The sequence below is a fragment of the Artibeus jamaicensis genome, unplaced genomic scaffold, assembly GCF_021234435.1.
Source record: "Artibeus jamaicensis isolate MK-2021 breed Jamaican fruit bat unplaced genomic scaffold, CSHL_Jam_final contig_548, whole genome shotgun sequence".
Classification (NCBI taxonomy): Eukaryota; Metazoa; Chordata; class Mammalia; order Chiroptera; family Phyllostomidae; genus Artibeus; species Artibeus jamaicensis.
The window spans coordinates 4,290,320-4,316,128 of record NW_026521883.1 but is presented as its reverse complement, the minus strand read 5'-3'; the positions used below and the strand labels follow the sequence as shown (position 1 = coordinate 4,316,128).

General features: G+C 42.0%; 1 protein-coding gene across 10 annotated transcripts in view; it reads right to left on the bottom strand.

Annotated features, from left to right (window-relative positions):
* Window positions 1-25,809, bottom strand: part of TRIM9 (tripartite motif containing 9) — a 97,501-nt gene that overhangs the window by 4,730 nt on the left and 66,962 nt on the right. For 2 of the 10 annotated variants that reach the window (XM_037155801.2, XM_037155804.2), the window contains exons 6-9: window positions 21,579-21,623; window positions 18,928-19,085; window positions 17,393-17,531; window positions 940-1,243 (exon numbers count right to left, since the gene is read on the bottom strand). In XM_037155801.2, the coding sequence (XP_037011696.1) occupies window positions 940-1,243; window positions 17,393-17,531; window positions 18,928-19,085; window positions 21,579-21,623 (646 nt within the window). The remainder of the gene's footprint in view (window positions 1-939; window positions 1,244-17,392; window positions 17,532-18,927; window positions 19,086-21,578; window positions 21,624-25,809) is intronic. The other 8 variants (XM_037155806.2, XM_037155809.2, XM_037155803.2 and 5 more) reach the window with 5 other exon arrangements.

Genomic DNA, 25,809 nt, shown 5'->3' with positions numbered 1-25,809 from the left:
CTGAAACAATGGAGCCCACTATCCTACCACTGCCTTCCCCACTTTCCTCTTGATCTGACTTTTTTTTTTTTTGGTCAGAGACACTAAGGAGAAGGTATCCTGGGGAAACCACTGAGGATCAGGACCAGGGTCCATGAAAGACCCTTATCCATCTAGGAAATTTGTGAAGGATACATTTGAGGAAGAAAACACAAACCAAACACAAAAGGAACTCTCGGGAAACTACGATAGCATGGGTTAAGTTATAACTGCTAACATTTTGGTGGTAGAGAAAAACCCAAGCAGATCACTGTGTTCTCTTCCCCCCGCAAACCAGGTGCTCTGAGTCTGCATAATTACGAGAGTTCTTCAAGTACAAAGCCATCCAGATTGGCATCCATGAGATTCAGTTTATTAGATGGCTTCTATTCTGAGCAGTGGTATTGAAAATAATCATAAGAAGAAGAACAATGGCTTCTGTTTCCAGGTGCCTCTCATGTGAGGCATTTTTGCATATTCTGTTTAATTGGGAATACTCCTGCATGGGAAAATATTATTATCCTAATTTTGTGGATTAAAAAATTGAGGTTTAGAAAAACTAAATTAGCTTGTCCAAAACTGCTTTTCTGTAAGTTGTAAGGCTAGATTTTAGAATCCTGAAGTGTTTTCCTGTAATGGATATGCATGCGGATTCTGAGTTTCCGGCCAGGGGTGGACGGTTACAGTGAAGGGCCTAGGGAAGAGCTCATGCCTCTGCTATTATGCAAAGAACAAATAAACAAAAATAAAACACCCATTAGGATGCACTCAGTTAACAGCAGTAGAACTCCTGTGCTACTTGATGAAGACCACCTGCTCAACTTCCCCAATGTTGTCTGTTTAGGAGGCCTTTGAACTTGGGCTCTTATTCTTTACCAGAAGCCAACATGAAGAAGGCTTGGTTTGGGGGCTGCAGGGTACCTGTTGGTGTGCGAGTTGTTGTGCATGAACCAGCTCCGGTTATTGTCCACATACATTGCCCAAGCTTTGTCGTCCTTTCCCAACATCACATCCTTCATCACGTCGATGCGAGCCACACCGAAGGCGGGGTCGGGGTGGTTATCGTAACGATCCACAGTTAGCTCCCAATAGTGGACACCCTTGGAGAAGCCGGTCTTCCCCAGCACCACTCGGTCATCGTAGCTACTACAGGTCACGGTCAGGTTGTCATTGGAGAAGATGATGTCAGAGTGTGCTGAGCCAGGGTCAAAAGCAAACCAGGCCACTGGGGACAACAGAAGGGAGTGGGGTTAGTAAGACAGACCCAATGAACCCGACGCCATCACAGACTCCCGGGCGGCTGAGGAGTGCCGTGTCCCATTTTCATGCTGCCATGCAGGAGGGAGGCGTCCAGGGCCAGAAGGGGCCGTGAGTGAGCAGACAGGGCCACATCCTGGGAGCTGGTACTCTCTGCACCCAGAAGCAGGCGGAGGACACACGACCGATTCAGCAGGGGTTACCTGGCTCAGACTGCACTCCCGACCGGGTGATCCGGGAGTGAAGTGGCATCGAGTTTGGAAGGTGCAAGTCCCCTCACCCGGTGACTGGCAGACAGTACACCAGAGACATAAAGGGAGAGGGATGTGCTAAGGTGCCTGTGTGACCCTGAGGCGGGAGGCTAGGATCTAGAGTCCTAGATGGAGGAGGGATAAAACACACTGTGAAACCAGGAAGTCCTTCCGCAGAAGTGCTAAAATCTAGTCGTTTGGAAAATGTCCTCAGTGCTAGCGAAAGGTCAAAAAAGCTGCGAAGCTATCTGCAATATAAACGTATTTGCATGAGTGATTGTGACTTTGGACATAAGGTAGGTAGGCTGTTTCCTTCATAAGATAAAAATACAGTTTGTATGTTACTCCTAACACTAACATGTATGACGTTTTGCCGGAGCAGTAGGTATGTTGGACATTAAGCGCAGATGGATGTATTTGTACTCCTTGTTCTGCCCTGAGCTCTAAAGGCTGCCTGCCAATAACACACTTGGGAGAGATGTCACTGCTGATTTACAGAACCTGTGAGTCACCTCACATGCACTTCAGTCTTTCTACTTGTAACAGAATAAGGTTATTTCATACCTGCCAACAGCTTTTTAATGTCAACTGTTGTCATTCCAAGTGAAAGGCATGGGAGAGAGAAATAGGAAGCAAAATTGACATTGATAAGAAAATATGGCTCTCTTAATAGGCTAGTACCAAGAAAGGGCTCCATTTAAAATACTGCAAACACTACAGCAGTTGGTCAGACTGCCCCTTGTCCCACATGCTCATAAAGAGTGCTTTGCACTGATGTCTAAGAACACTGGTCCAAAAAGTCATCTTCTTTGAGGTATAAAATTAAAATACAGGTATCTTTTCCATGCTTTTAAGTATTTGAGAAGACGTTATAACTGGATTTGGATGACAATTAGACAATTTTATTGACATAAAATAAGCTACTGCCATTTATTTTGTGAAGGAAATTGAGCATACCAATCACATAAGTAAAAGATAACAATTACAGTAGGTATACTTGCCTAATTGAGTGTAAGGTGCAGACTGTGGCTCAAAATTGCATCCTATAAAGAGATACTACACATCAAAGCTATGAAACAACAATCAGGTGGATAAAAACTGTTTGTAGACACTTAGAAAGCACCAGCTAAACAGACTCACCAGGGGCCTGATTCATGAAAAGCCAAAGCCCTTTTTATGTTAGTTTACTTTGAGTAAAAATTTCTTCTCTGCTTTTTTGAAATAAAAAGTACATATTTTTTCCATTTAATAAGTCCTCCTCCAATTGATTCTAAATCGTACAGCTTAAATTTTCATCATCCCAAATCTAACTTTCCCCACTAGGGTTTCCACATTAAGAAGGCTTACTGTTTAAAAATGAGAACAATTCATCTAATTGGATTTGGAAAAAAACACTGGGTGTTGATAAAACTCCACTGTACGTCGATATTTCTTGTACTTCTGACTCAGGTTAGGCCTTTGTTGTGACTTGGGCCCAAGTTAAATTTTATATAAACATAACTAAACATGAAATGTAATCTATATGGTGATAGATAATCTAATCATTGTTAATAATGGCAATGAATCAAATGTAATAAAAAAATCACCCCATCTCCTTCTTAGATTGTTTTGTGACATCCATCCATCTCACCTAAGGGAGAGGAGGGGCGGGGCACGGTGGAGGTGTGAGTGGTCTCAGAGACACATTAGAATCACCGGTGGGACTTTCCCAACCACCCCCTTTCCTTAAGTTTTGGATGCCCTACCTGCCCCATGAGCAGGTCCATTGGGGGTGGAGGAAACAGCCTTGTCTTAAAATGTTCAAAGACATGAGAACCATGGTCTCAACCGGTGCCAGGGACTGCTCCAAAGAGTGTGTTTTTGATGAGCATTAGGGTAGCTTCTAAGAAGGATCATTTAATTTCTTTCCAACTCCCTAAAAATCTAATATGCTAATTTCTAAAACAACTGAAGGATAATACACTGAATTAAGGAAATTTCAGAATTAAGAAAGCAACTTAGAAGGGACAAATGATTGAGTTAAAAGCACAATTTAAAGATTCTGACCTTACTTTTGGTTACTTTATTTTACTGTGGAACACATCCCACACAGAAGAATCATTTTCTCCTGAGAACACATGAAGTTTTTAAACTGAATCTCATATCCAGCTTTGGAAATAAATTTGTAGAATATCAACAGGGCTTTTAAAATGTTTAAATGAATCATGCCTTCTGCAAGTCTTTTTCAAAACAAGTTTTCTGAAAATGTTTTACACCACTGTAAACACACCATCATACATTCAGGATTCAACGATACAACTAGAACAGTGCTGTCAAACACCGCCATCAAATATCCCCAAACCCACATTTCATTTTATTTTTGAGACAGTATACATTACAAAGACTCTTACAATATTTCAGTACATTAGACACCAGGGAAAAGAATTCCATAGCAAAGCATGTCTGAAAGCCAGTAGTGCACAGAAAAACAATAAGAAACGTAAAAGCACAAAGAAACATGTCATTTTAAAGAGAGCTTGAAGTCTCTGCATCCTTTTTGCACTGTCATGCTGTGGTCTTCTTCATTCCAAGATGTGGGATGAGCAAAAAGAATAAAAAATACAAAACAAAAGGACCCCTTGGGAATGTGAAACGTGCATCACGTGTACCCATGATTACAATATAGTCCTGAAGAGATCAAGTAGTCTGCATCGTAGACATTGCAGGATCTATTTGCTAGACAGTTCACTGCATGGTAACCCAAGTCTAGCTTCCCTGAAATCGGCCTAGAGCCCTGTCATAAGCCACGTGGCTGTGGAAACTCAGATCTCTGGGCCTTAAGCTAGTTAAGGGTTTCTAATTCAGCTAGTGGTGGTGCCTCCCTTTTGCTTGGGAAAAAAAATCCCAGCCTTGAACTCAACTGTCCTACCAATGAGCACAGTCTTTTGCAGATTTTTTTTTTTTACTTTCTGCCCTCTGTTTTGCCTTCTTTGTATGATGCATTCGGCTATTGGTGTGTTTTGACTTTTATTTTTTCAATAAAGATCTCTTGAGTCTATGTTTAATCAGACCACTCCAGGCTGGATGCACTGATCCAGTCCCCCAGACACAGCTGGTTTCCTGGATACAGCAGGGTTGCAAACCTCCAAATTAAGGCTTCCACTCAGCCAGCGCCTGAGCCGTGCTGTGCCACTGCGTGTGATGACAGAGCAGGCCATCCATGGCGGTACCAGCTTGTGCAAAAAGAACAACTTCACTCATCACTTTCCAATGCCATTGTACATTGACCACAACTCAAGGGTCAGTCCTCACAGCACACAAACAAGAATGCCACAAAGCTCCATCACCCAGATGCCCCTCATGTCGAAGCAGGCCACAAACAGAGACGAGCTCATCGGCCATCTCCACGCACATGAATGGCAAAAACAAAACAGGTACTTCAGAGATGCCTTCAAGGCACAGAGATCAAGGGGAAAGGTCAGACGAGCTCAGCTCACCCGGTGCATTGAGAGACTGTAAGGAGGAATGCAAGCTCAGCTGGTGGGGTGAGGATCGGAAATCAAAGTAGGATCTCCCAGGGAAGCTGGGCTGTAGATTAAGGGTGGAGGAGAAAGGACTCATTCTACGGAGCGGCAATCTTTCCGAAGGCACTGGAAAAGGGAGTGTCTGTTCTTCTGAATCTGTGTCTAAATGTAAGATCAATGCAAACTACAGATCAGAAATCTGCCACCTTGCCCCTGCACAATTCCCCAAGACCGGCCTTCCCAATGCATCTGCTCAAAGCTCCACCCAGCCGGCAGTGGCCACAGTCATTTACTAACCCAAAATGGCTTGGGCTGGGAGGGAATTCTGGGCAGGTCAGAACCCAAGGCCAGACCGAGGACACCAAAACATCACAGACGTTTTCATTCTCCCCCAATGTTGTGTGGTAGGGAAAGTTTCCTTTTAATGAAATGCTTTTAGAGTTGAATTTAGAAACTTTAGAGGTAATTACCCCCCAATGACCAAGAGGAGATTAATCATTCTTCATCCCCTTCAGATACTTTAGAAGTTACGACCCTTGAAGAGGTTTTCTACTTAGAAGGTGATTTTTACCAACTCTTTGCTCTTTCATAGTTTCTCCTTTCTTTCTTCACATATGCATTTTTTTCTATTTTGAAATGAATGAGATGACCTTTCTGTACCAGCACACTTGAGACTTGCTCTTTGGATACGAGAGGAAGATGGGATTGAACAAGTAATCGGGGAAGGAGCCTTGCCTTTGTTTCTGAATTAGGATCAGACCCTAGGGACGCCGCATCCCTGCTTCTGTAACAGTAAACATGCTGTGGGCAGCCGTGAGATGCACTGGTGGTTAAAAAAAACGTATTCATTTTCAGATAACCAAGTCTAGTGTGAAGACCACTATTCTACCAGAAAAAGGACTCATCAGTTAGTTACTCGATCTGGTTTTAGAAGTGTTTGTGAGGTGGTTTCTCTAAATTGCTAAAACTACTCCCTTCCCTTTTGTTAGTCAATCACTGGTTCTTTGTGGTCAGGCAGTGTGGTCAGAGACGGGTGTTTTACCAATGGGGCCTTCTCAGAACTTGGTGTGGTCGTCATAACTCAGGAACTACAGGTGACATGAGGGTAATAGTCCAAAAACAGCAAGGAACATGCTTCTTGTGGAAAAAAATTTATTTCATTTGGCAGAGGGTGTTCCTGAGAATATTTTCCTGTGTTGAGTCTGTTAGCATGCTTCTCCATGTTAAACACACCCTTTTCCCTGTGAAGATGCTATCGTGGGCATGTTCAAGCAAAACTAACTAGGATGTATGTGAGTGGAACATGATCCTACTTGAAGGCCTCAGAACAAGCGTGTTGGTGGGTTTTAATTTTAATATTGCCAGGAGTCAGTCTTAGTTTCATTGCTGAACTTAGAATATTAAAGTTAACTTTTTAGGCTTTAGACTTATCCTTGAGGGGATTTTTTTTTAAATAAGAAAAGTATGAACCAGATCTCAGAGAAAGAAATAGCTTTTTATGGAGTTGAAGCATTGTGGTCCCAGTAATAATGTATTTCAATACATTATTTCACTAATAATGTATTTTCTTCTACCTAAATTTCATATGGTTTGGGTGACTTGACATATGTGTTCATTTCTTTGTTCAGAAGTAGTAAATGAGAAATAACTCCTGTTATAATTATCTCAAGGGGAAATTAGCCTTTTAGTTTAATGGAAACATTTGAGAAACAACAACATCACCATAAACTGATGTGGGCTTCTCTTAGAGAGGGAAGGCATTTATTGTGATATTTGTGTCAGTAAAAGATTTTTTATTAACAAAAATTCACTTGCAAATGTATTTTTTACCAGGTGGTAACAACCAGTTCATTATATTGAAAATACAGGTTGCTTTAAAAAGCTACCTGTACATAGGATGTACAAGGATGTACATAGTAAAATTGATTTCAGAGTATATTGGAATGCCCAGTAGTCATCTGAAAACCAGTGAAGAGCTCCACACTGAAGCCAGACCTTGGGGAGCGGATATGAGCCCGTCATGGATTGTACTTACCTTTCCTACTCTTGGCACCAGGAGGGAAAACTTAGGGCTGGTGATGACACCATTCTGTGGGGTGGGGGCCAAGTGTAGTGATGGTCACTCATAGGGTTAATAACTTGACTCTAAAATGATACTGTTTTTCTATCTTTTCAATGTGGGTCCATTGTTTATTGATGACCCAGTATTTCTGGACTCCTCTCACTCTTGAAGTACGCTCTCTATTCAGGCGAGATTATTTAATATGCACACCCATTTCTGTCTTGGTGTTTTTGCCATTTATAGCCTCCCACACCCTACAGCTGGGCTCTTACCCCATTTTCTCTAAGCAGCACCTAATAATAGAATTTTCCACTTTGTCATAAAGACTTCCCAAATTAATTACGAGAGATCAGGTTCACTTGCTGCCAGCCAGACCACAGAGCAGTGCCCGTCTGCACGAGCACACAGTCCAAATGTTTGGTCAGTTGCCTATAAGCCCTCTATGCTATTTGATCTTACGTCAGACTGCAGGAGTCTTAGAGGGAAGACACGTCTCGGTAACATCTGAGGGGCAATCATCAAACTTCCCCTTGATGTCCCCTGGGCTGAGAAATTCATCAGCTCAGGGCAGCCCCTGTCAGGGTGCAGTTATTGCTTCTATCAGTCTTGATACGCGTCACTGGGAGCTCCACTCATCAACTGTAGCACTACTATCTGGGATCACACAGAACAGGCCACTAGGTGTTCAAGTATTTGAGGGCAGTCACCAATCCCCTTCAAATCCTCCCTTTTGGGGGATAAATAAACTGTATTTCCAGTCTTCCTTCTATGGTAAGGATTTCAAATCTTTAATCTCATCATGCCCTTCTAGACATGTTCGAAGACATGAACCGAAGACAATAAGACAACATTGGGAACAGTATCGCCACTCCCTGGTTTAGCCAAGTCTTGTAGCTCATACCGAGCCTACACACAACCACACCCTCGCGTATTTTGTTCTGTACCATGGAATGCAGAAAGTGTGTGCATCCCACCTTCTCCCCTACCCTTCAAAGCACAGATACTGAGAACTGGAGAAGGCTTCTCAGCCATTAATATTCTATTAGTCAAGGAATGGGGTTATCTTTTTTTCCCAGAACACATGACACAAAACCATGTTTTAGTTCATAGCTAACATGCAGGGTAACTATCATTAGTTTTTAATAAATAGATCACTAGAGAAAGCCAAGTGTCTCCTTAAATGGTTTTATGTTCTTGTCATGTTTCATCTCGTGCAGTGATCCTGTCTGCTGAAGAGCTGTGCTAAGTAGAGTTGGTTTAGCAGGAAAGAGCAATGGAACGTGGTGCGCCATGAGTACTGCTGTGGCCGCCCTGTAACTCTGTAACTCTGGATGAGACTGTGTTCAAAATGGGAATGGGTCAAGACACACTTTCCATCAACTCTATCAACTGACCATCATTTTCCTCTTGCCCTCGTCTGGATTGCTTTCCCTTCTCACCTGGGATTGCTGAATTCTGGATTTGAGGCCTCTATTTGCAAGAAGCAGTCAAGAATTATAAAAGCAAAGCTTGAGTGGGGGATCACATTTATTGTTTACTGACCTTTGGGTCTGAGGTGAAAGTAAGACGAGGTGTACTATTTGGCTAACTGCTTATTTCTTTTATTTATTAGCTAAATTTTATTGAACACCTGCCACATGCCAGACACTGTATTAGACCTGAGCAGCCAGGAAACATGAACTGACAGGAGAGCTGACCACCAGAAAAACAGTAATTTAGAGAAAATCTGTGTTTTATATTAGTGATTGATTTTTAGTTTTTTGGGAGTTGGATTTCTTGACCGATTCCAAAATATATAAAGTACTAAAGATTTCTATGGGTGTTATAGAATATTTTGGAAATGTAAAGTATGATATTTGAGGAGTTATTTTTGGAATTGCAAGGGGAAAGGCAAACTGACAGGGGTTCCTTATGCCAGCATGTGCCAATCCAGCCTCTTTCGTGCCCTGGCAGGCGTCTTGGTCATCTTCCTGCCTGGTAGTGAACAGCTTCATAATTTCAGCAGCCCTTGGGCACTGGTCCAGCAAGATGGTTGCATTTCAGGGCACAGCAAATCAAGACATGTTGCTAAGAACTGCATGAGGCAGCATTAAAGGTGAGTTTCAGTTCAATGACACAGCAGCTAGAAAAGAACTGGCTTTTACTGGGGAGATTTTTAAAAGAGACCAAGAACTAAATAAATGAAGGAGGCCAAGTTTCTTTCAATGATCTAATAAGCATCCAAAGTCACAATTATGTCCAACTGGTACATAATTTATAGTGGAAGGTGGTATTTTAAGCTTTCTTAAGTGTGGCATTAATTACAGTTGAGAAATGAGAAACAAATCTGCTTTGAAACCTTTTATAAGACACTTGTGCGCTTGGTCGCCAAGTCCTCCACTCCAATTTAGAATACCATGGCATTCTTTATAAGGAACTGCCATCAGAAGAACCAAAAATTCCTGTATTTCAAATTGATAAAAAAGATTCTAAAGGACTAACCTGCCCCCCAGAGTATCAACTACAAAGCACATTCCCAGAACCCAACATAGGGTCTGGATCCAATTCAGTTCTATGGAAAAATTCAGGAAATTCTCTGGGATATCATGCATGCTGTCAAAATTAAAAGGAACAAAGTATCTCTCTTTTCGGGGCCTTGACACCTATCATCATGCCTCTTACCTTGGATTTTATAAAATCTGCCCAAATTCGTCCAGGTCTGATTTACCTCCCATGAAGATTTTGTCCTGAGGATGCATGTTCTTCTAATTGAGTTCGTTTTGGGGGAGCTTTAATGCTCTGGGTCAGGGAGAGCAAAGCAGAAGCACAGGAAAAATATCTGCAGGGAACCATCCTTTTCCTGATGGGATCCCTTATCCGCTATTTCCCATTAGTGTTGAGATTTCAGGGTCACAGGCAGACCTTGAAGGCCTATGAAGACCCTCCAAGGAGGCAGGCGCAGTCTGCACCTGTTCATGGTATTTTCTGAAGTGGTTAAGAGCTTTCAGTAATATTTTTGAAGAGAGAAGTCACAGGAGAAATACAGGGTACCAATCATGAAAAACTTAGAGGTCACCTGCTCTAAGTCTATAAATAAAACAAAACAAAAACCAAAAACACCCACAACAACAACAAACTGAAATCCTGAGAGGTGAAGGGGCACCTTGGAGCCACATGGCCAGCTGTGGTGGGACAGGAGAGGGACTCAGGCAGGATGGATCCCTGCTATATAAAGGAGGGTGACAAGGTGACAATGCCATTGCTGTCCTTCTGTGCTTTGGAAAGGCACAAACTGGGTAAAATTTATGCTGCAGGCCATGGGCACATAGTGGCCAAGGTTTGTGTAGATGGCTTGGTATCCTTCTTCAAACTCTGCACCATGGTGAAGATGAAGCTTTCTTCTCTAAATAGAGTAATCGCATGGACTGTGGTGGTTAGGGATTGAGAGGCAAACACATCCCTCTTCTCTTGGTGACTTGGGCCATGGGGGCTGGGCGGGCTGAAGCATTCCCTGTTGTCTCTGAGATCAGATGAGGTTCTCCACCCCACCCCCACAAGGTTGCAACTTCTAGGGGTGTGGGTCTCGGGACATCAGGGTTTAAGACTGAGATACTTACACTGGCCCCAAATAGATCTGCCTTTAAGAGATCTGCTGAGAGATGTAGGACAGGTGCATCGAGCCAGTCTGGGGCTGGATTTTGTCTGCACCACTAATCAGTCTCTGCGTTACTTCCTTCAAGGTGTGGGAGAAGCAGCTACCATACTGGAAGGGCAGTGTGATGCTGAGTCTCATGGGGGAAAAGGCATTTTAATCTTTATGAATACTGCTTTCTCTGTCCTCTTTTAGAGAACAGTTTCTGACGTGTAATATCAAGAATCCCAACCCTTTTATTGCTATTAGATAAAACGCTCCTGGAAAGTGCTGGGGAGATGGCTCCTGTGGACATTCAACCAAGACGATGCTTAAAAACACTCTTGTTTTCAGTGCACTGAGCACTTACTTGCTGAAGCGCTAAAATTTACAACATTATCTATAGCCTCCAAGGTCTGGCTCCAACATTCCTTTTCCTTCCCTGGCAGCGACCTGTCTCTGTGGACCAAGAGTACCAAATGGGGAGAAGGGCCTTTGTAGGTAAGCGCTCCCATGAGGTGGGGACGGGAGGAAGCCAAGACATGAGAAAAGGACAGGACCTGAGGAGGAGCTCGGACATTATACTGGAAAACAGCTACTCCCATACCTCTGTTTAAAAGCACGGACGTTATTCTTTTCAACAAAACTTGCACATGACTCTTTGAAAGTGTTAACTGGCCTATTTCTATCTGGGGTTTCTGGATCAACACAGGAGGCAGCTACACAACGTTGCTTCGTTTTGACAAGATGTTTCAAATACCTGGCAGACAGACTTAGGGTTGTTTCCTCTCTTTCCTTCCATTTAGTTGAGTGCAAACGGCACTGTTCTGCTGTTGGCACCAAAGTGCACTGCGCTGGGCGCTGGAGGCTGAAAGGCTGGTCTGACACGTTATGTAACCTCTCAGAGGCTCAAGGCCCTCCGTGTGTAGAGTGGTGCATTATTCATAATAACACTTTCCTCATGGGGTGTGTGGTAGGTTGAACGATGGCATTTTCAAAAATGCCCACATCATAACCCTGGGAACCTGTGACTGTGTCACCTTCTATGGTAAAAGGGACTTTATGAGTGTGACTAAGTTGAGGATCTTGATTTGGGGAGATTATCCAGAACTATCCAGGTGGGTCCAAGGTAAACACAAGGGTCCTTATAGAAGGAAAACCAGACAGGCAGAATCAGAGATTGGAAGATGCTATGCCACTGGCATTGATAGTGGAGGAAGGAACCGCGGGCCAAGAAGTACGGGAGGCTTCTAGAGGCTGGGAAGGGAAAGAGATTGGATTCTTCCCTAGAATCGCCTGAGGGAAGAATGCAGCCCTGCTGATACCTCATCTTAAGCCCAGGGAAACCCACCTAGGAGTCTGACCTCCAGAGCTGTAAGGTGGTTAATTTGTGCTGTTTTACACTGCTAGGTTTGAGGCAATTTTTTAAAGCAGTAATGGGAAAATAATAGACAGGGTAAATCAAAAATGTTGCCTTAACAGAACAGGGGCTTGGACATTAGCAACGGGTACAGAGGTAGAGTCTAAAGTCTAAAACTGTCATTTCTCATGGAATATTTCAATGGATGATGAAGAAAGTTCTTATAAGCCTGACACAAAATGCACTAGGGTTTATCATCATAGTTTTTTGGGGGGCGCTGAGGGGCTTATTTCATATTGTGATTCTATAAAGCCTTCTGAGTTATACCTAATACCTCATTACCAAAGATTCCAGATAATATACCAACTTTTAAATGCATTAGACAGAAATCCTTCTAAAGTGCATAATATAACTTCTTAATCAGAACATATGCCATAGAATGTTCTCTTTTGATTTTTTTCTCTGCTCAGTTTTTCCTGTTATCTTTCCTGCTCATCGCTGCCAACAGCCTCAACTCACTTCTGTACCAAATCCTTCTCTCTCTCAGCGTGATGCTTCTAGTGCTCTTTGTGAACAGGTTAATGAGGTCAGTGAAACTGTGTGTAAACTGAGGGTGAGAACTGGGTGAGACCAAGGGCTCTGCTGTGAGGGTAACACAGGAGCTTCTGTGCCTGAACTTTCTTTTGTCCCAATCAGAGTTCATTCTGGCTTACTTTTTTATTGTAATTGCAGGGAAGATATCTTCGTTTTGGAGAGCTCAGGGGGTACTGTGTGCTTTAGGTGCTCTGAGTCAGGCCCCATGAAGTTCAGGAAGGAGGAGGAGTAAACCCACACTCTCTAGAGCAGGGGTCATGCCCTGTGGTCCTGGGGTCCAGCCCAATGCCTGACAACATCAAGGTGCTCAATTAATGTTTTCTAATGAATGCTGTCCTTTCTGTAGTCACCTTAATGCAGGCTTTGAAGTTTGCCTTGCAGTTATTCCCTTTGTTTGCATTTCCCTCTGCCCCTCTCTCTTCTCTGAGAAATCTTCTCTCCCCCTTAGATCATGTCCATTTTATCTGCAATGTGTTGTGATGTCTTTCAAGTAGCTCTTAGGTGTAAAACAGACAGAATATTACTCCCATGAAAATATACATTAAAAACCCTCTTTTAACTCCAAAATAAGTCGGACAGAGAAAGACAAATACCGTATGATTTCACTTATATGTTGAATGTAAAAAACAGAAACAAACAAACAAAATAGACTCAGAGATGCGGAGAACAGACTGATGGTTGCCAGAGGGGCGGGGAGTTGGGGAACTGGTGAAAAATGTGAAGGTGTTAGGAAGCACAGATTGGTAGTTACCACATAGTCACGGGATGTAAAGTATAGCATAGTGAGTACAGTAAAAAATACTGTAATAACCACGCACAGTGCCAGGTCAGAACATGAAATATCAGGGAGATAATTTTGCAAAGGACATGATTATCTGACCACTATGCTGTACACCTGAAACTAATACAAAATAGTATTGAATGTTGACTGTAATTGAAAAATAACATAAAAATGCAAATGGTAATGTTAATCAGATATAAAAATAGCAAAAAATAAAAGCTATTTTAAAACCTTCCCCCCAAACCTTTCTGTTAGAAACACTTTTATTTTTATTTATTCTTTTGAAACATTTTTACTTTTAGAAGAAGTGACTCATAGGTCAAAATTAAACTCTAGTAGAATTAAAGTGATAAAAAATGGAATGGTTCATACATTTCTGGTACAAAATCTATTTGGAAGGCAATTAGAAAACACAGATCAAGGACCTTAAAAATGTTCATACTCCTTGGTCCACTAATGCCACTTCTAAGAATGTGTCTAAGGAAAATGACCTTTTCACACGAAGATTTGTGTTACAGAGTGTTTATTGCATAGAGGGTACAACCCTACATGCTCTTACCCCTTGACTGCTACAGCGCCCCCTCTGTTGGGAGGACTGCAGGGAGCAATTCCCAGGCTCAGAGGGAGATTCTTTTCAGCGAGTTAACAGTCTCTGTAAATTATGCGAGTCTGGGAATATTACCTTTGGTCTCTTTCATTTTCTCTTCAGATTAAAGAAAAAGAAAAAAGGTATAGTCTGTTTAGATAGACAGAGGGAAAATAGGGAAAAATAAACAGAAAAATTTACTTTCCTCTTCTCAGACTTTTCTTTTTTGGAGTCTCAGACACAGAACAGATTTTTAAGTATTAAGGTCTTGTTACATAATATTTTTAATGAATACTCTTTTGCAGATGGTTTCAAAGACTGTAACACAGACGTGGTGGCTATTTACTGAATTACTTTAAAGATATATACAACCAGGGTTGTGGGCTATATTTTAAAATTTTGGTAACATTCTTTATTGCTTACAGTTATATTTCTTCTTAAGTCAAGGTAATTTGGTTTAGACTACAACAGCACTTATTTGCATGACTGTTATAGGTACATTCCCCAAGAATTTTGCTTTCCGGGAACTAACCAAACATGCATTTTCCTTTCCTCTTTTCTTTAAACAATGAAAATTATTTTTCACTGTTTTCCCGACCAGTTCTCCTGTACGACTCCTCTTCTCGCTGGTCCCCCTTCCCTCTTTTGCACTGTTTGTCGTAACCGGCAAATACGTAACTGTGTGTCTATCTCTTTAAGGCCCGTCTCTCTCCCCAGGCAGCAGGGGCGATGTCTGCTTCACACTCTCCACCCGCAGCCCAGTACACAGTGGGCACTTATCAAACACTGCCCAACAAATAGGTAAACAGACAAATTTGCTTTTGGAAAAAATGATGAGACTTCTTAACAGTGTGGACATTTGATCTTTGCTGCTGATGTTACCTTTAGGTCAGCAGAAGGTTTTATGACAGTTCAAAGAGCGTAAGTGGTAAGTGATTTAAACCTCAGACTGAATGCATGTAAATAAATACAAGTTCGGCTTGCTGTCACCTACGAATTGTATCCTTCTGAGATACAGACTTTTGTTTTGAACTTCGGAAAGGGACTGACTCCTGCTAAGAAGAATGCAAAAGATTTTGTTACAGTAGAAAGTCAAAACCAACTACCACATCACCCCCCGATAGCAGCAAAGAAAAAAAAATCTCCAAAGTAAACCTTTACAGGAACTATAGAAAATAATATTAATAGAGTATAAGTTTTGTTAGTATATCGACACTCCATCAATGGCATTTTTCTCATTGACTTCTAAAAAACAAACACAAGATATAATTCTTTAATTCTATAGGTTCTCTGTATTGTTACAGATTGGTTAAATCTTTTTTTTCAAAAATGAGTTAGACATTATATTTTTTCTTGCTTTCTAAATCTTGTCTCACTGTTTAAATGAATTAGGATGAGGGAGAAACAAATAGAACAAACCAAAGTTTATGGAGAAAGTATGTGTGTGAACTTTATTTCATCATGAGAAAATCACTTCTGTGCAGTAACAGAGAATACTGATATCTACACGATGATAAGGTTGTCTTTGTATTTAGATACATACCTTATATTTGTATACAATATATAAAATTCATGGAGGAAATTGTTTTCTACAGTACAGTTTCTTGGTTGAAAGAGGACTTGTTCCATTAGTTTCTTTTAGGAAATGACCCCAGTTCTGTGACTGTGGTACCAAGGATCGCAGTTCCAATATTGTAATTTATTAGACACCATAATCTTATGAACATTAAGTGAAAGCTAGAAACTACATCCTCCTGCAGGATGAGAAGAGAGACGTAAGTGCTCAGGCTGCTATGCTAATAACTGATGTTAGCAGAATAGTATGATTTCTACAGATGAATAGAAGTAGTTTTCCCGTAAGTCTGATGACGTGTATTAGTAACATTGCCTCAAACGGTCTCCCTGCTCCGACGGCATGCACCTCACCCTTCAGTCCAACACCCTGTACACACAGGGGAACCAGGCCATCACCATGAGGGCCTTCTGCGCTGTGTCCGAGAACCCCTGCAGGGCTTTAGCACTTGGCATGGTACCTTGGGACAGGAGGCAACTGCTCTCACCCCAAAGAGAAGTTGCTAAAACAATCATTCCAGGGGGGGCTCTAGCTGCCACATCCCTGTAACCCAAATGGAAACAGAGCGTGTGGGCATTTTTCCTTCAATAAGTCCTTCTTTTTGAATAGCATCCCTCACAGAATTACGACTGCTCCCCACGCATGGTTTTCACGGCCAGGGGCCTGTCAACCTTGCTGTGAGATTGGAAGTTGTGCTTGTTTTTAACCATGTGAACCATTTTAGGGGTGACTGGCACAGGCTGAGGCTTGAGGGAAGTGGGGGGGGGAACACCACCCAAGTTCTGTTAGCTAACATCTTGAATTTGACCCAAATCAGCATAATTAGTTCTGCAGAAGGAAGCTATGGAGAATGCCAGTGGTACTGGGGGCGTCTTCTATAATTAAAATCATACCCAGAAGCTCTGGAAATGCTTTGGCACCAACCAAAAATACCTCTTCATAGTTTTAATTTCATGTGTCACAATCGCTTTTAAAATGAAATGTTAAAAGCCTCAGAGGTGATACCTGGCCATCACATTCAAGCTTCTCTTCTGAGATGGATGGCTTGCCTTTGATGACCACAATATTTACAGTATAGCCAAGAAGCAAAAGTTCTCTAGAGATTGACCTTTCATGGTGGCCCGAGGCAGCCTAACCAAGCCTAGAGGGACTGGCAAGGATGAAAAAGGCGAGGTAACGTGGAGTTGCTGGTCTCTTCCTGTCTGGCGCCCATAGGGACCCTCGGTCCTGATGCTGCTGGCCTGGGCTCTGGGTGTGCAATGGAAGCGGTCCATGCTGGTTAAGTCAGGAGTGGCCGACAGGCCCTCTCGGAACAGCTCTAGCACCCTGCGCCCCTTAGAAACACGGTCAGTCAGACAAATCCACAGCTGGGAAGAACCTCGGCCCCGCCCTCAGGAACAAACAAGCACTAAAAGGCAATTTAAAATCATCTGGACAAATGATGTGGATCATGGAGAATGGGAGCCTGCCTAGAGCCTACACACATTGGTCTCACAAACCAGGGGGCATTTAGGCCTTCGTTTTTCAGCTTCTTCAACTGCAGCTTATTTAGAGTGTTACCAAAAGGAAGCCAACGGCCCAAGCCATTTGAACTGCCACTGTGGACTCTTTGGCTTGATACATCCACATACCATGGGCTCTCTAGCGGCGGGAGAGGAACAGCGGCCTGTGCCAGAGTGCAGAGCAAGTCATGGAAACACTTCAGAGTGTGGGCAGTGGTGGGGTTACCTCCGGCTCGCCAGCCATGTTAGACGCCGCGCAGCTCTCGCTCTGAGGGGTACTGCTGAAGGGCCTTACCCTCAGACGTTTGGAGGACCAGGGTCTTGCTGTACTGGCTGACTCCTGTTTTGTTGAAGGCCTTGATGCGAGCATTGTATGTGCTGTTGAAGTGAAGACCATCCACGGTGCACATTGTCTCCTTTCCAACATACACTTCCTGAGGGTCAACAAATAACAGGCCACCATTTAACGAGAGCCCTTGTGAGGAGTTAGGGAGGCAGTGTTGCCCAGGGGTTAGGAGCAAGTGCTTTGGCATCAGCCTGATCTGGACTCGAATCCTGTGAGATATTGGGCCATTTAATTGACTTCTTTTAGCCTTAGTTTCCTCATCTGTGAGGTGGGTATAGTAATACCGACCTTATGAGGTTGGTGTGAGGATTATACAAGGTCATATGAGAAAATTGACTAAAATTTGTATTGTAGGGCTCTGGCTGGTATAGCTCAGTGGATTGAGGGTGGGCCTGTGAACCAGACAATCGTGGTTCAATTCCCAGTCAGGGCACATGCCTGGGTTGCAGGCCGGTTCCCTGCAGGCCAGTTCCCAGCAGGGGACGCACAAAAGGCAACCATACATTGATGTTTCTCTCCTTCACTTCCCCTCTAAAGATAAATAAATAAAATCTTTAAAAAAATTTGTATTGTATTTAGTGCCATGTATTTAGCATGGGCATGGCAGCTTAATGAATGGGAGTTATTAGCAGCTAGGGCTTAAAAAATTAAAACTGGGTGTTATAAGCAGCATTATACTTATCAACAGGGCATTTATACAGTGTGTTATACCTATGAGCTCTTTATCAGTGTGGTTTGTGAAAAACAGGCTTGAAAACATGAGGGTGGTCTCTATGCTGTGTTACAACTCCACTAATGACTTCTGGAACTGTTACAAAGACTATACACTCAAAGCCACAGGACTATAGGTTTTCATCATAGTACAAACAGGGAAGGGGGGGCAAACAGGGAAGGGAGGAAGAATGACATTTCAAAGGCTTAAAATAAATCCTAGCATAATGCATCTTTAGCACAGGTTAGGCATTTACCTCCCTCTTTAGCTGTTCATTTTGCAACATTATGCTGATGTAATGAGTAAAAATAATTTGTATTTAAAGCACAGCCTTAAAATGACGACTCTTCAGTGGGACACTAAGAAGTTGGAATCTGGGATGGCAGCGTGCTAAGAATTTTGTGTGGATTATCTGAATGACTCTTAACCATCTGTGAGATACAGGTTGTCGTTATCACTCCCACTTTACAGCTGAGGGTGTGAAGGCTCAGAGGGATGAGAATGGGCACAGTCCCATAGCTAGGTGGTGGAGTCTGGAGCTCAATGCAGGCATTCTGACTCCAGAGCTTGTAGTGCTGCACATACTTTCTCTTAAGGAGGGTCGTTTCTATTCAGAGACTCCTTCATCCACCTTTGATATGGTACAAGGGCAGGCAGGCCCTGCTGGGATGGTCTGCTGAAGGAGAGGTGGTATAGGTGGGCCTGAGACTCCACGGTGGGTCCTCTGAGTTGTCACTGGTTTTGGTCAACAGGGAGTAGGCGCTCGGCTTACCCGGAACTGACCACCATTGCCGTCGTCCAGCTCCAGAATGTATCCTTCAGCGGGCACCGTGGACAGAGGTGGCTGCTTCCAAGACAGCGTAGCGCTGTTGTTGTGGGTGCAACACTCCTCCAGCTGTAGGATGGGAGTTGCTGGGACTGGAGAGGAAGCTAAAAGGAAATTAGTGTAACTCTGGCTTCTGCTGAGTTGCAAACATTTCAGTATCTTGGAATGATAAACATTCCTTGGACAGACACGTGACTAGGTAGCGAGCCGCAGAGTGCTAGTCTCCAGGGGTGGAACTGCTTCCTGACCTGCTGCCTTTTCCCAAGTCCAAGGTGGTACTACCTACCCACCTTAATTAAAGGGGAGACAAGTGCTCTGTTCTCATTCCATAGAGCATCAAAGACATTACACCTAAGGAAATGTTTTACATGGGGGATAGATTTCCAGTCCAGGCCAGTAAAGCCTATTTAACCCATACCATAGCTGAGAAATTTATCATACAATTTATCATACAACTTATCTGGAGCCCTAAACCCCAAGTTTATAAACTTGGAATTGTGTATTCTGAGAAATATCTCTGAAACCACTATATTTCTAAGGTTCTTTTTTTTTTTTTAAAATCAGTGATTATACTCAAGGCCTTGTGCATATAAGTAGCTAAGAGGGTATAGTTTTGAAAATTCAGTATCATTGACACAAACAGTGATTTCTCAGTTTTGAAACTTCTGAGGAACTTGACATCACTCTTTCAAGGTAGCTATACCTTGTAAACAGCACTAGCTCAAGTCCATTATTTCTGCAGGTATAGAACAGTCAACTGTGAGCCTACAGAGTAGTATGGGAGCAGATAGGGCCTGGCAGGGAGGGTCAATGTGTCCTCATGACCTTGTGAGAATCTGTCAAGTGTCTCTAGTCACAATGTAACCCTGTCTCCATTTTGTGCTGCGTCTTCATGCTACGTAAAACTGCAGATTAGTTGAGCCTTCAGACACATAGACAGAGAAATGTTAGGTAATGAAGAATCCAAGTTCCTAACATATAAACTTAATGTGTGTATCTGGGAACAATGTTTTTAGCAACTGCTTAGAATTTTTTCAGCACCAAAATGTCCATTTATTTTTGTAGCATGTTAGCAACAGGAGAGAACAGTTTGGATCACATCCAGGGACATTAAGATAAACAAATGCTAATTGTGGGACACCTGGTATGCTGTACCAAAACTGGACTCCGAATGTCATGCATTGAATTAAGAGCCTGCTCCTTGCCAGCCACCCCAACCACGAAGATGGTTAATGTCACAGTGGTGTAGGGGACAGGTTCTCTGGTAGATAACCTAGAAAACCAAAGCAGTGACTATATTACGAGAGATGTGAAGGTGAAGCAGGTCAATTATACTTAAGAAAAAAATGTGATATAAGAAAAGCATGCCCGAGTCACTAGATCAAACATCATTAAATTAAAATTATGACCAGTTATTTGAGCCAATCAGTTTAGGAAGAGACATCATGTTTCAAGTGTCAGTGACATAGAGTTCAGGTGGCATTTTATCAGAGAATAATGGTTCCTGTAGCCTCAGAAGTCCCAGAACATCTGGATGTGGAGGAAAGGAGATGCAGCCACTGCCTCGTTCAACAGACAGGCTGCAAGGACTGGACGGAGGAAGGAAGAGCGAGAAGACATAACTTCCTCTGATGATCCCAATGACCATCTACACACAAATGGATATCACCTAGGAGCTGTAATTACAGGGTTAACACTGGGTCATTATACATGTTAGGAACTTACTTTGCTTTTTTATTTAAACATTTTTCATGATAAAAAGAATACCTTGTAACATATTAACTATGGAGTAAATATGACAAGTTTAAGCAAACCATTCTTCAAAGGGCTTCTAATGACATGGGATGATTCTCCCTTGGGATATTTTCTCTTAACTGGCCTTATTAGTTAGAGCTACCATAAAGCAACAATTCCCAGGACTCTGCTTTATTAGCTCCCCTATTAGTCTTCATTTTCCCTTTGTTCATGTTTCAAGAAGGTCTGTATTTCATCAATTTTAAAATCAAAGAATAAGAGCACAGTAAGAAACCAGTAGGATTGTTTCAACCTGAATCATACACATGCTTTCCATGTCTCTGATAAGAAACTCAAATTTCCCTGTATAGATGTAGGTATAATTAAGAGGTTAATTTAAACACATGGTGTCATGTATAATTAAAACATGTGAACTTCATTTGTAAATCCTCAGCGGATACACTTTAAAAGTCTAAAAGGATAAAAAAAAGTCTAACCACTCACTAATCTTCAGATCTTAATATTGTTCCAGGTTTAAACAAATAAGCAAATAAGAAAAGGAAACGGGGGGAGAAGAAGAGGGAGAGGGAGGTGGGGGGAGAGAGAGACACACACACACTAAGTGAAGGAACCTAGACATATTTGCATGTCTAAATCTCTTTCTCAATGTACTCAGAATAATTTTTTCTTTTTCATTATTTACCCCAAAAGTGATGTTGCATGTAAAATGCAAATACGACACCATTAAGGCTGACATTTTAGAAAGACACATTTTATAGTGGGTATTATATTACCCCACTTCACTTTATTAGGTAGAAAATAAATGGTCTACAAGAATCCAAAGTATTTCCAAATTAATTTACCTTTTGTGTTTTGGAAATGGAGAGCATCACAATTCCTGGGCTGAACTACAAGAAAAAATGTTGTATTTTACTGAAACGCCTGTCACTGATGCTGCCATAGCTGTTAATAGTGACACTGTTATGATCATTCCTAGACATTGTTGTCTTTTCCCAAAGAACTAATTTCTCCTAGCTGATCAAAATTCTAGTATGTGGCATTCTTTTAGTCCATAAAAATCAAGCTTCAGGCTAAAAGAAGCTTTGAAGAAGCTGCTCTTAGACAGGAAGGGGCAGCTGTTCTTAACAACTTCCTCGAAGGGGACTGGGGGAACTATGGTTCAAAATTAAGTTTTGCAACAGTGCCTTTTAATACAAAAGTTTTCAAATGTTCTAACTTTTTAAATGCTATTCTGGTTCAAATTACATCTCAGATTCTTGGTACTCATTTGATCTTCCCCCTAATCCTGCAGGTAGTGAACAGTCCCAGCCACCCAGGATTCCTATGTCTTAGGTAACAGGACATGTGAGGAAGGGAAGTTGACCATCCACTCTCAACATGAAAAAATAATGATAGCTGATGCCTTTGAGCACTTCCTGAGTGCATGACAGGGTGATGAAGAGTTTTACATGCATTCACTCATTTAGTTTTCATAACAAACTCACAATAGCTGGAACTGTTATCATCTCAATGTTGTAGATGAGGAAACTGAAGCACAGAAAAGTTTCATGGCTAGTCAGTGGCAGAGTGGCTTTAAAGCCAAGCTTACACTGCATTATACTGCCTGTCTAGTCTGCTGTTTAGTAATAGTGCACTCGAGGGGCATCCCCACAGCTAATTCCAAGGGGAGTGTTTGTTTTTGGTTTCTATATGGGAATGATAAAGCTTCCCAAGTATTGATGGTATATATTAATGAAAGATTTCACCCTGGGAGCTATGGTGGTTGGGAATATGATTTTCCTGAGTTGCCTTCTCTGAAGGTTCCTTTGTGAACCGTCATTTCTGTTTATGATCACTGAACAATACAAATGGCATGTGGGGGAAGGTTAGACTTTGGAGGAATAATAAACTATTTCTGGCAAGCTGTCATTAGTATACTGTTAAGGATAACAGGTTTTGAGTGCATGTCTTTTAGGCCCCCAGACCATGAACAGATTATATGCATGAACAGATTACATGCAAGTCATTCTGTGTGCTCATCTCCATCACTGCCAAACCTCTGGGCCCACTTTCTTCATGATTTATAGGAACGTCTGCTCAGATCACACTGTCCTAGTCCATGACCTTGGTGCATACTCAGAGCTCTCACATTCAATATGAGTTAATAGAGGGAAATGTGTCTTAAGTGAGTAGAGGCACTTAAGGGGATTAATGGCCATTGGTCTATGTGCTAAACAGGCTTGGCAGAGTGTTGGGTTGCTGTTTCATCCTGGTGCAGAATGAATACGCTGGTGTTTCCTCTCAGCACCGTGACTGGGAATCCAGTCACACTGCGCAGTCAGACAATTCTGGGATAGTATTTTTCTGAGAGGGGGGTATGTATCTGAAATTTATTCGGAGCCAAGCAGCAGAGCCCTTGATGGGCTAGGAAAAGAATGTTAAAATTTTCTTCCTATAACCTGGGAAAAAGTTGACAGTACCAACTTAGAATCAAGGAAAAACAAAATGTAAGTAAGTAAGTAAATAAATAAATAATAAAAAACAAACAATAAAGTTTAGTCTGTTGTTTATTATAACAGTCTGAGAGCTCAAATGCCATGCCCAATAGTCTAGAAAGAGGGTAAGATAGATTTTCTAGTCAAAATGCAACCAGAAAACATATCATTACAATGTAGGGATGTTTGAACAAAGGAGGTACCGGCATTATCCACTAAGATTTCAGTTGCTTGGGGTGATGTGAAATCAGAAAGAACAGATTAGTTAAATCCTTAGTTAACAGAATAATTTTAGGCAGTGCATTCTCGCTCAATAGTAGCTGGACTAAGTGGAAACATGTAAAAATCAACAATGGACTATCTTCTTTGATATCAAGAAAAAAAAGTGCGGTTTTCAGTTTGGATCATAACTCCAAATGCATATTTTAAGTAATTTTGAAAGTATTTTTACCGTCTCCTATAATTCACAATTAGAAGACAATTGGAACAGTTAGAAAACATATTGAATTATACATATTGTTAGTTTCACAACGGTACGTAAATTTTGTTTTTTTATACATGGATTTTGGGGTGCAGTTTCTTGAGATATGTTTACTGATAAGTAACATGCAGTAATATGTTTACTGATAATAAACATGCAAAAGTGCAGTTTATTAAAATATGAATACCCTCAAAAGGTCTAATGCTACGTGGATACAGTTGTATATATGACTACAGATATCAGAGAAGCCAGCGGAAGTCTTCATTGTACCCAATTAAGTCCCAGGGCCTTTTCCTTCCATTGTGAGCACGTGACAGATAAAAATTATTCAGATTCTACAGAGGACTAGGCTCTCACTGAGCTAATTAAACTTAATGAGCCCAACACAAAGCATATAAATTAACTCTGCAGAGGGATACTACTCTCAGAAGTAAATTAAATTAAGATGAGGTGTTAAAAAGAAAACAAAAAGGGAATAATCCTGTCTCATAACAAATGGCCTATTTTATTACCTTCATAAATAACTGTTCTGGATAGTTTTGCATTCCAGGTGAATTTCGGCTGTGCATTCCACATGTGGGCCTTTAGCGTGCTTGGCATGCTCTGCCGTGTGTACTAACTAATGGGCCGCACACTCAGCTGTGTCCATGCTTCTTTCTGTCTAACTAGTCAAGAGACAATGCTTTAGGAATGCGGTCTGAGATGCGCAGCACGTGAACCTGAAGTTTGCATGCCGGATAAAGGGCTTGTTCACTCCAACACAATTGTTCCCATCCTACCAAGTGGCCTGGATTCCACGTTGAGCAGATGGACATGGCGCAGACTGACAGCGGATGGGGGAGGGGTGGGCTCTGCCAGCTGATGGATGCACTTCAAAGACCGGAGGCTGTTACCCTCTAACTGCCCTCCTCTCCTGCCGCACCACCAAAGCTAATTGGGTTGGCTCATTTTTTTTCTCTTCCGCAAAAGCCCTTACATTGTCCTTTTGTGGTATATTTTCTCTTTTGAGCTTCTGGGGGTGTAGCCTTTCAATGATTTTACCTCATTGAAAGAATTGGGTACAGAGAGATGTGGATGGATGGGAATTTACCTGGGCTCTATATACTACTCAGATGGCTGCATTTCACAGGCTACTGTGTAGGTCTTGGAGAAAAAATTTTAAACAGCAAGAAAGAAATGCTGCAACAAATAATTAAACTTCTTAAATTTAAGAGAGGAATTCAGCGATTCCTTGAAGAAGCCACTTAGTAAGCTGCTAACTTTATAGCACAAACTGGAAGTTGAGGTGTGGGCTCTGGAGCCATGCTCCCTGGGTTTGAATCCCAGGCCTAGCACTCACTAGCTGTGTGAGCTCAGGCAAGTAACTCAAGCTTCCTGTGCCTCAGTTTCCTCAGCTGCTGACTAGGGCTATGAGAACAAGAAGAGTTAATCGCTTAGGAGAATGTCTGACTTGGTAACTGGTCAATAAATGCTAAACATTTTTGTTACTGCAGCAAAGTATTATTTACCATCTATACACTACTTACTTCAAACACGAATTGAGGCATCATCCCAAAGCAAAACATATTAAACAAAAATTGAGAAATATAGGAGACCATTCTGCGTGATGTGGGCCCAGCTCCCACTTGGAGATGCACAGGGCCCACACCCACGCATAGGTTCTCCCATGGGGAATCAGGCCTGCATTGTACCTAGGCTGCTATGAGACTTGCTTTTGCTAAAACTCCCTCACCCTGAATTGAGGCAGAAAACATTTATTGCATATCTTTAAATTAACTTCCTAAAATCTATGCTAAACCTTCCAAGGATGAGTGTAACCAGCTCAACCACTTTTCCCTTTGCATTTGCAAATAACCTTCTTCTGTGATGTGATTAGCGGCATCCTCTCCTTTGTTTTCTGTAAAACGTAACCACCTAAAGTGAACCTCTGCATAGTAAATGAGGACCATCATATAATGTGCCCAGAAAAGCAACAAAAGCTTGTCAAGGCAGGGGCGGAGGCACTCTCCCCTTGAGAGAGTGGCCGTGTGGTCCCTTTTCCTCTACAGGACTTGGTAGTCCATGTGAATTTGTCTCATCTCATCCACAATGCAGTGGACACTGCTTGCCGGTGTCTGC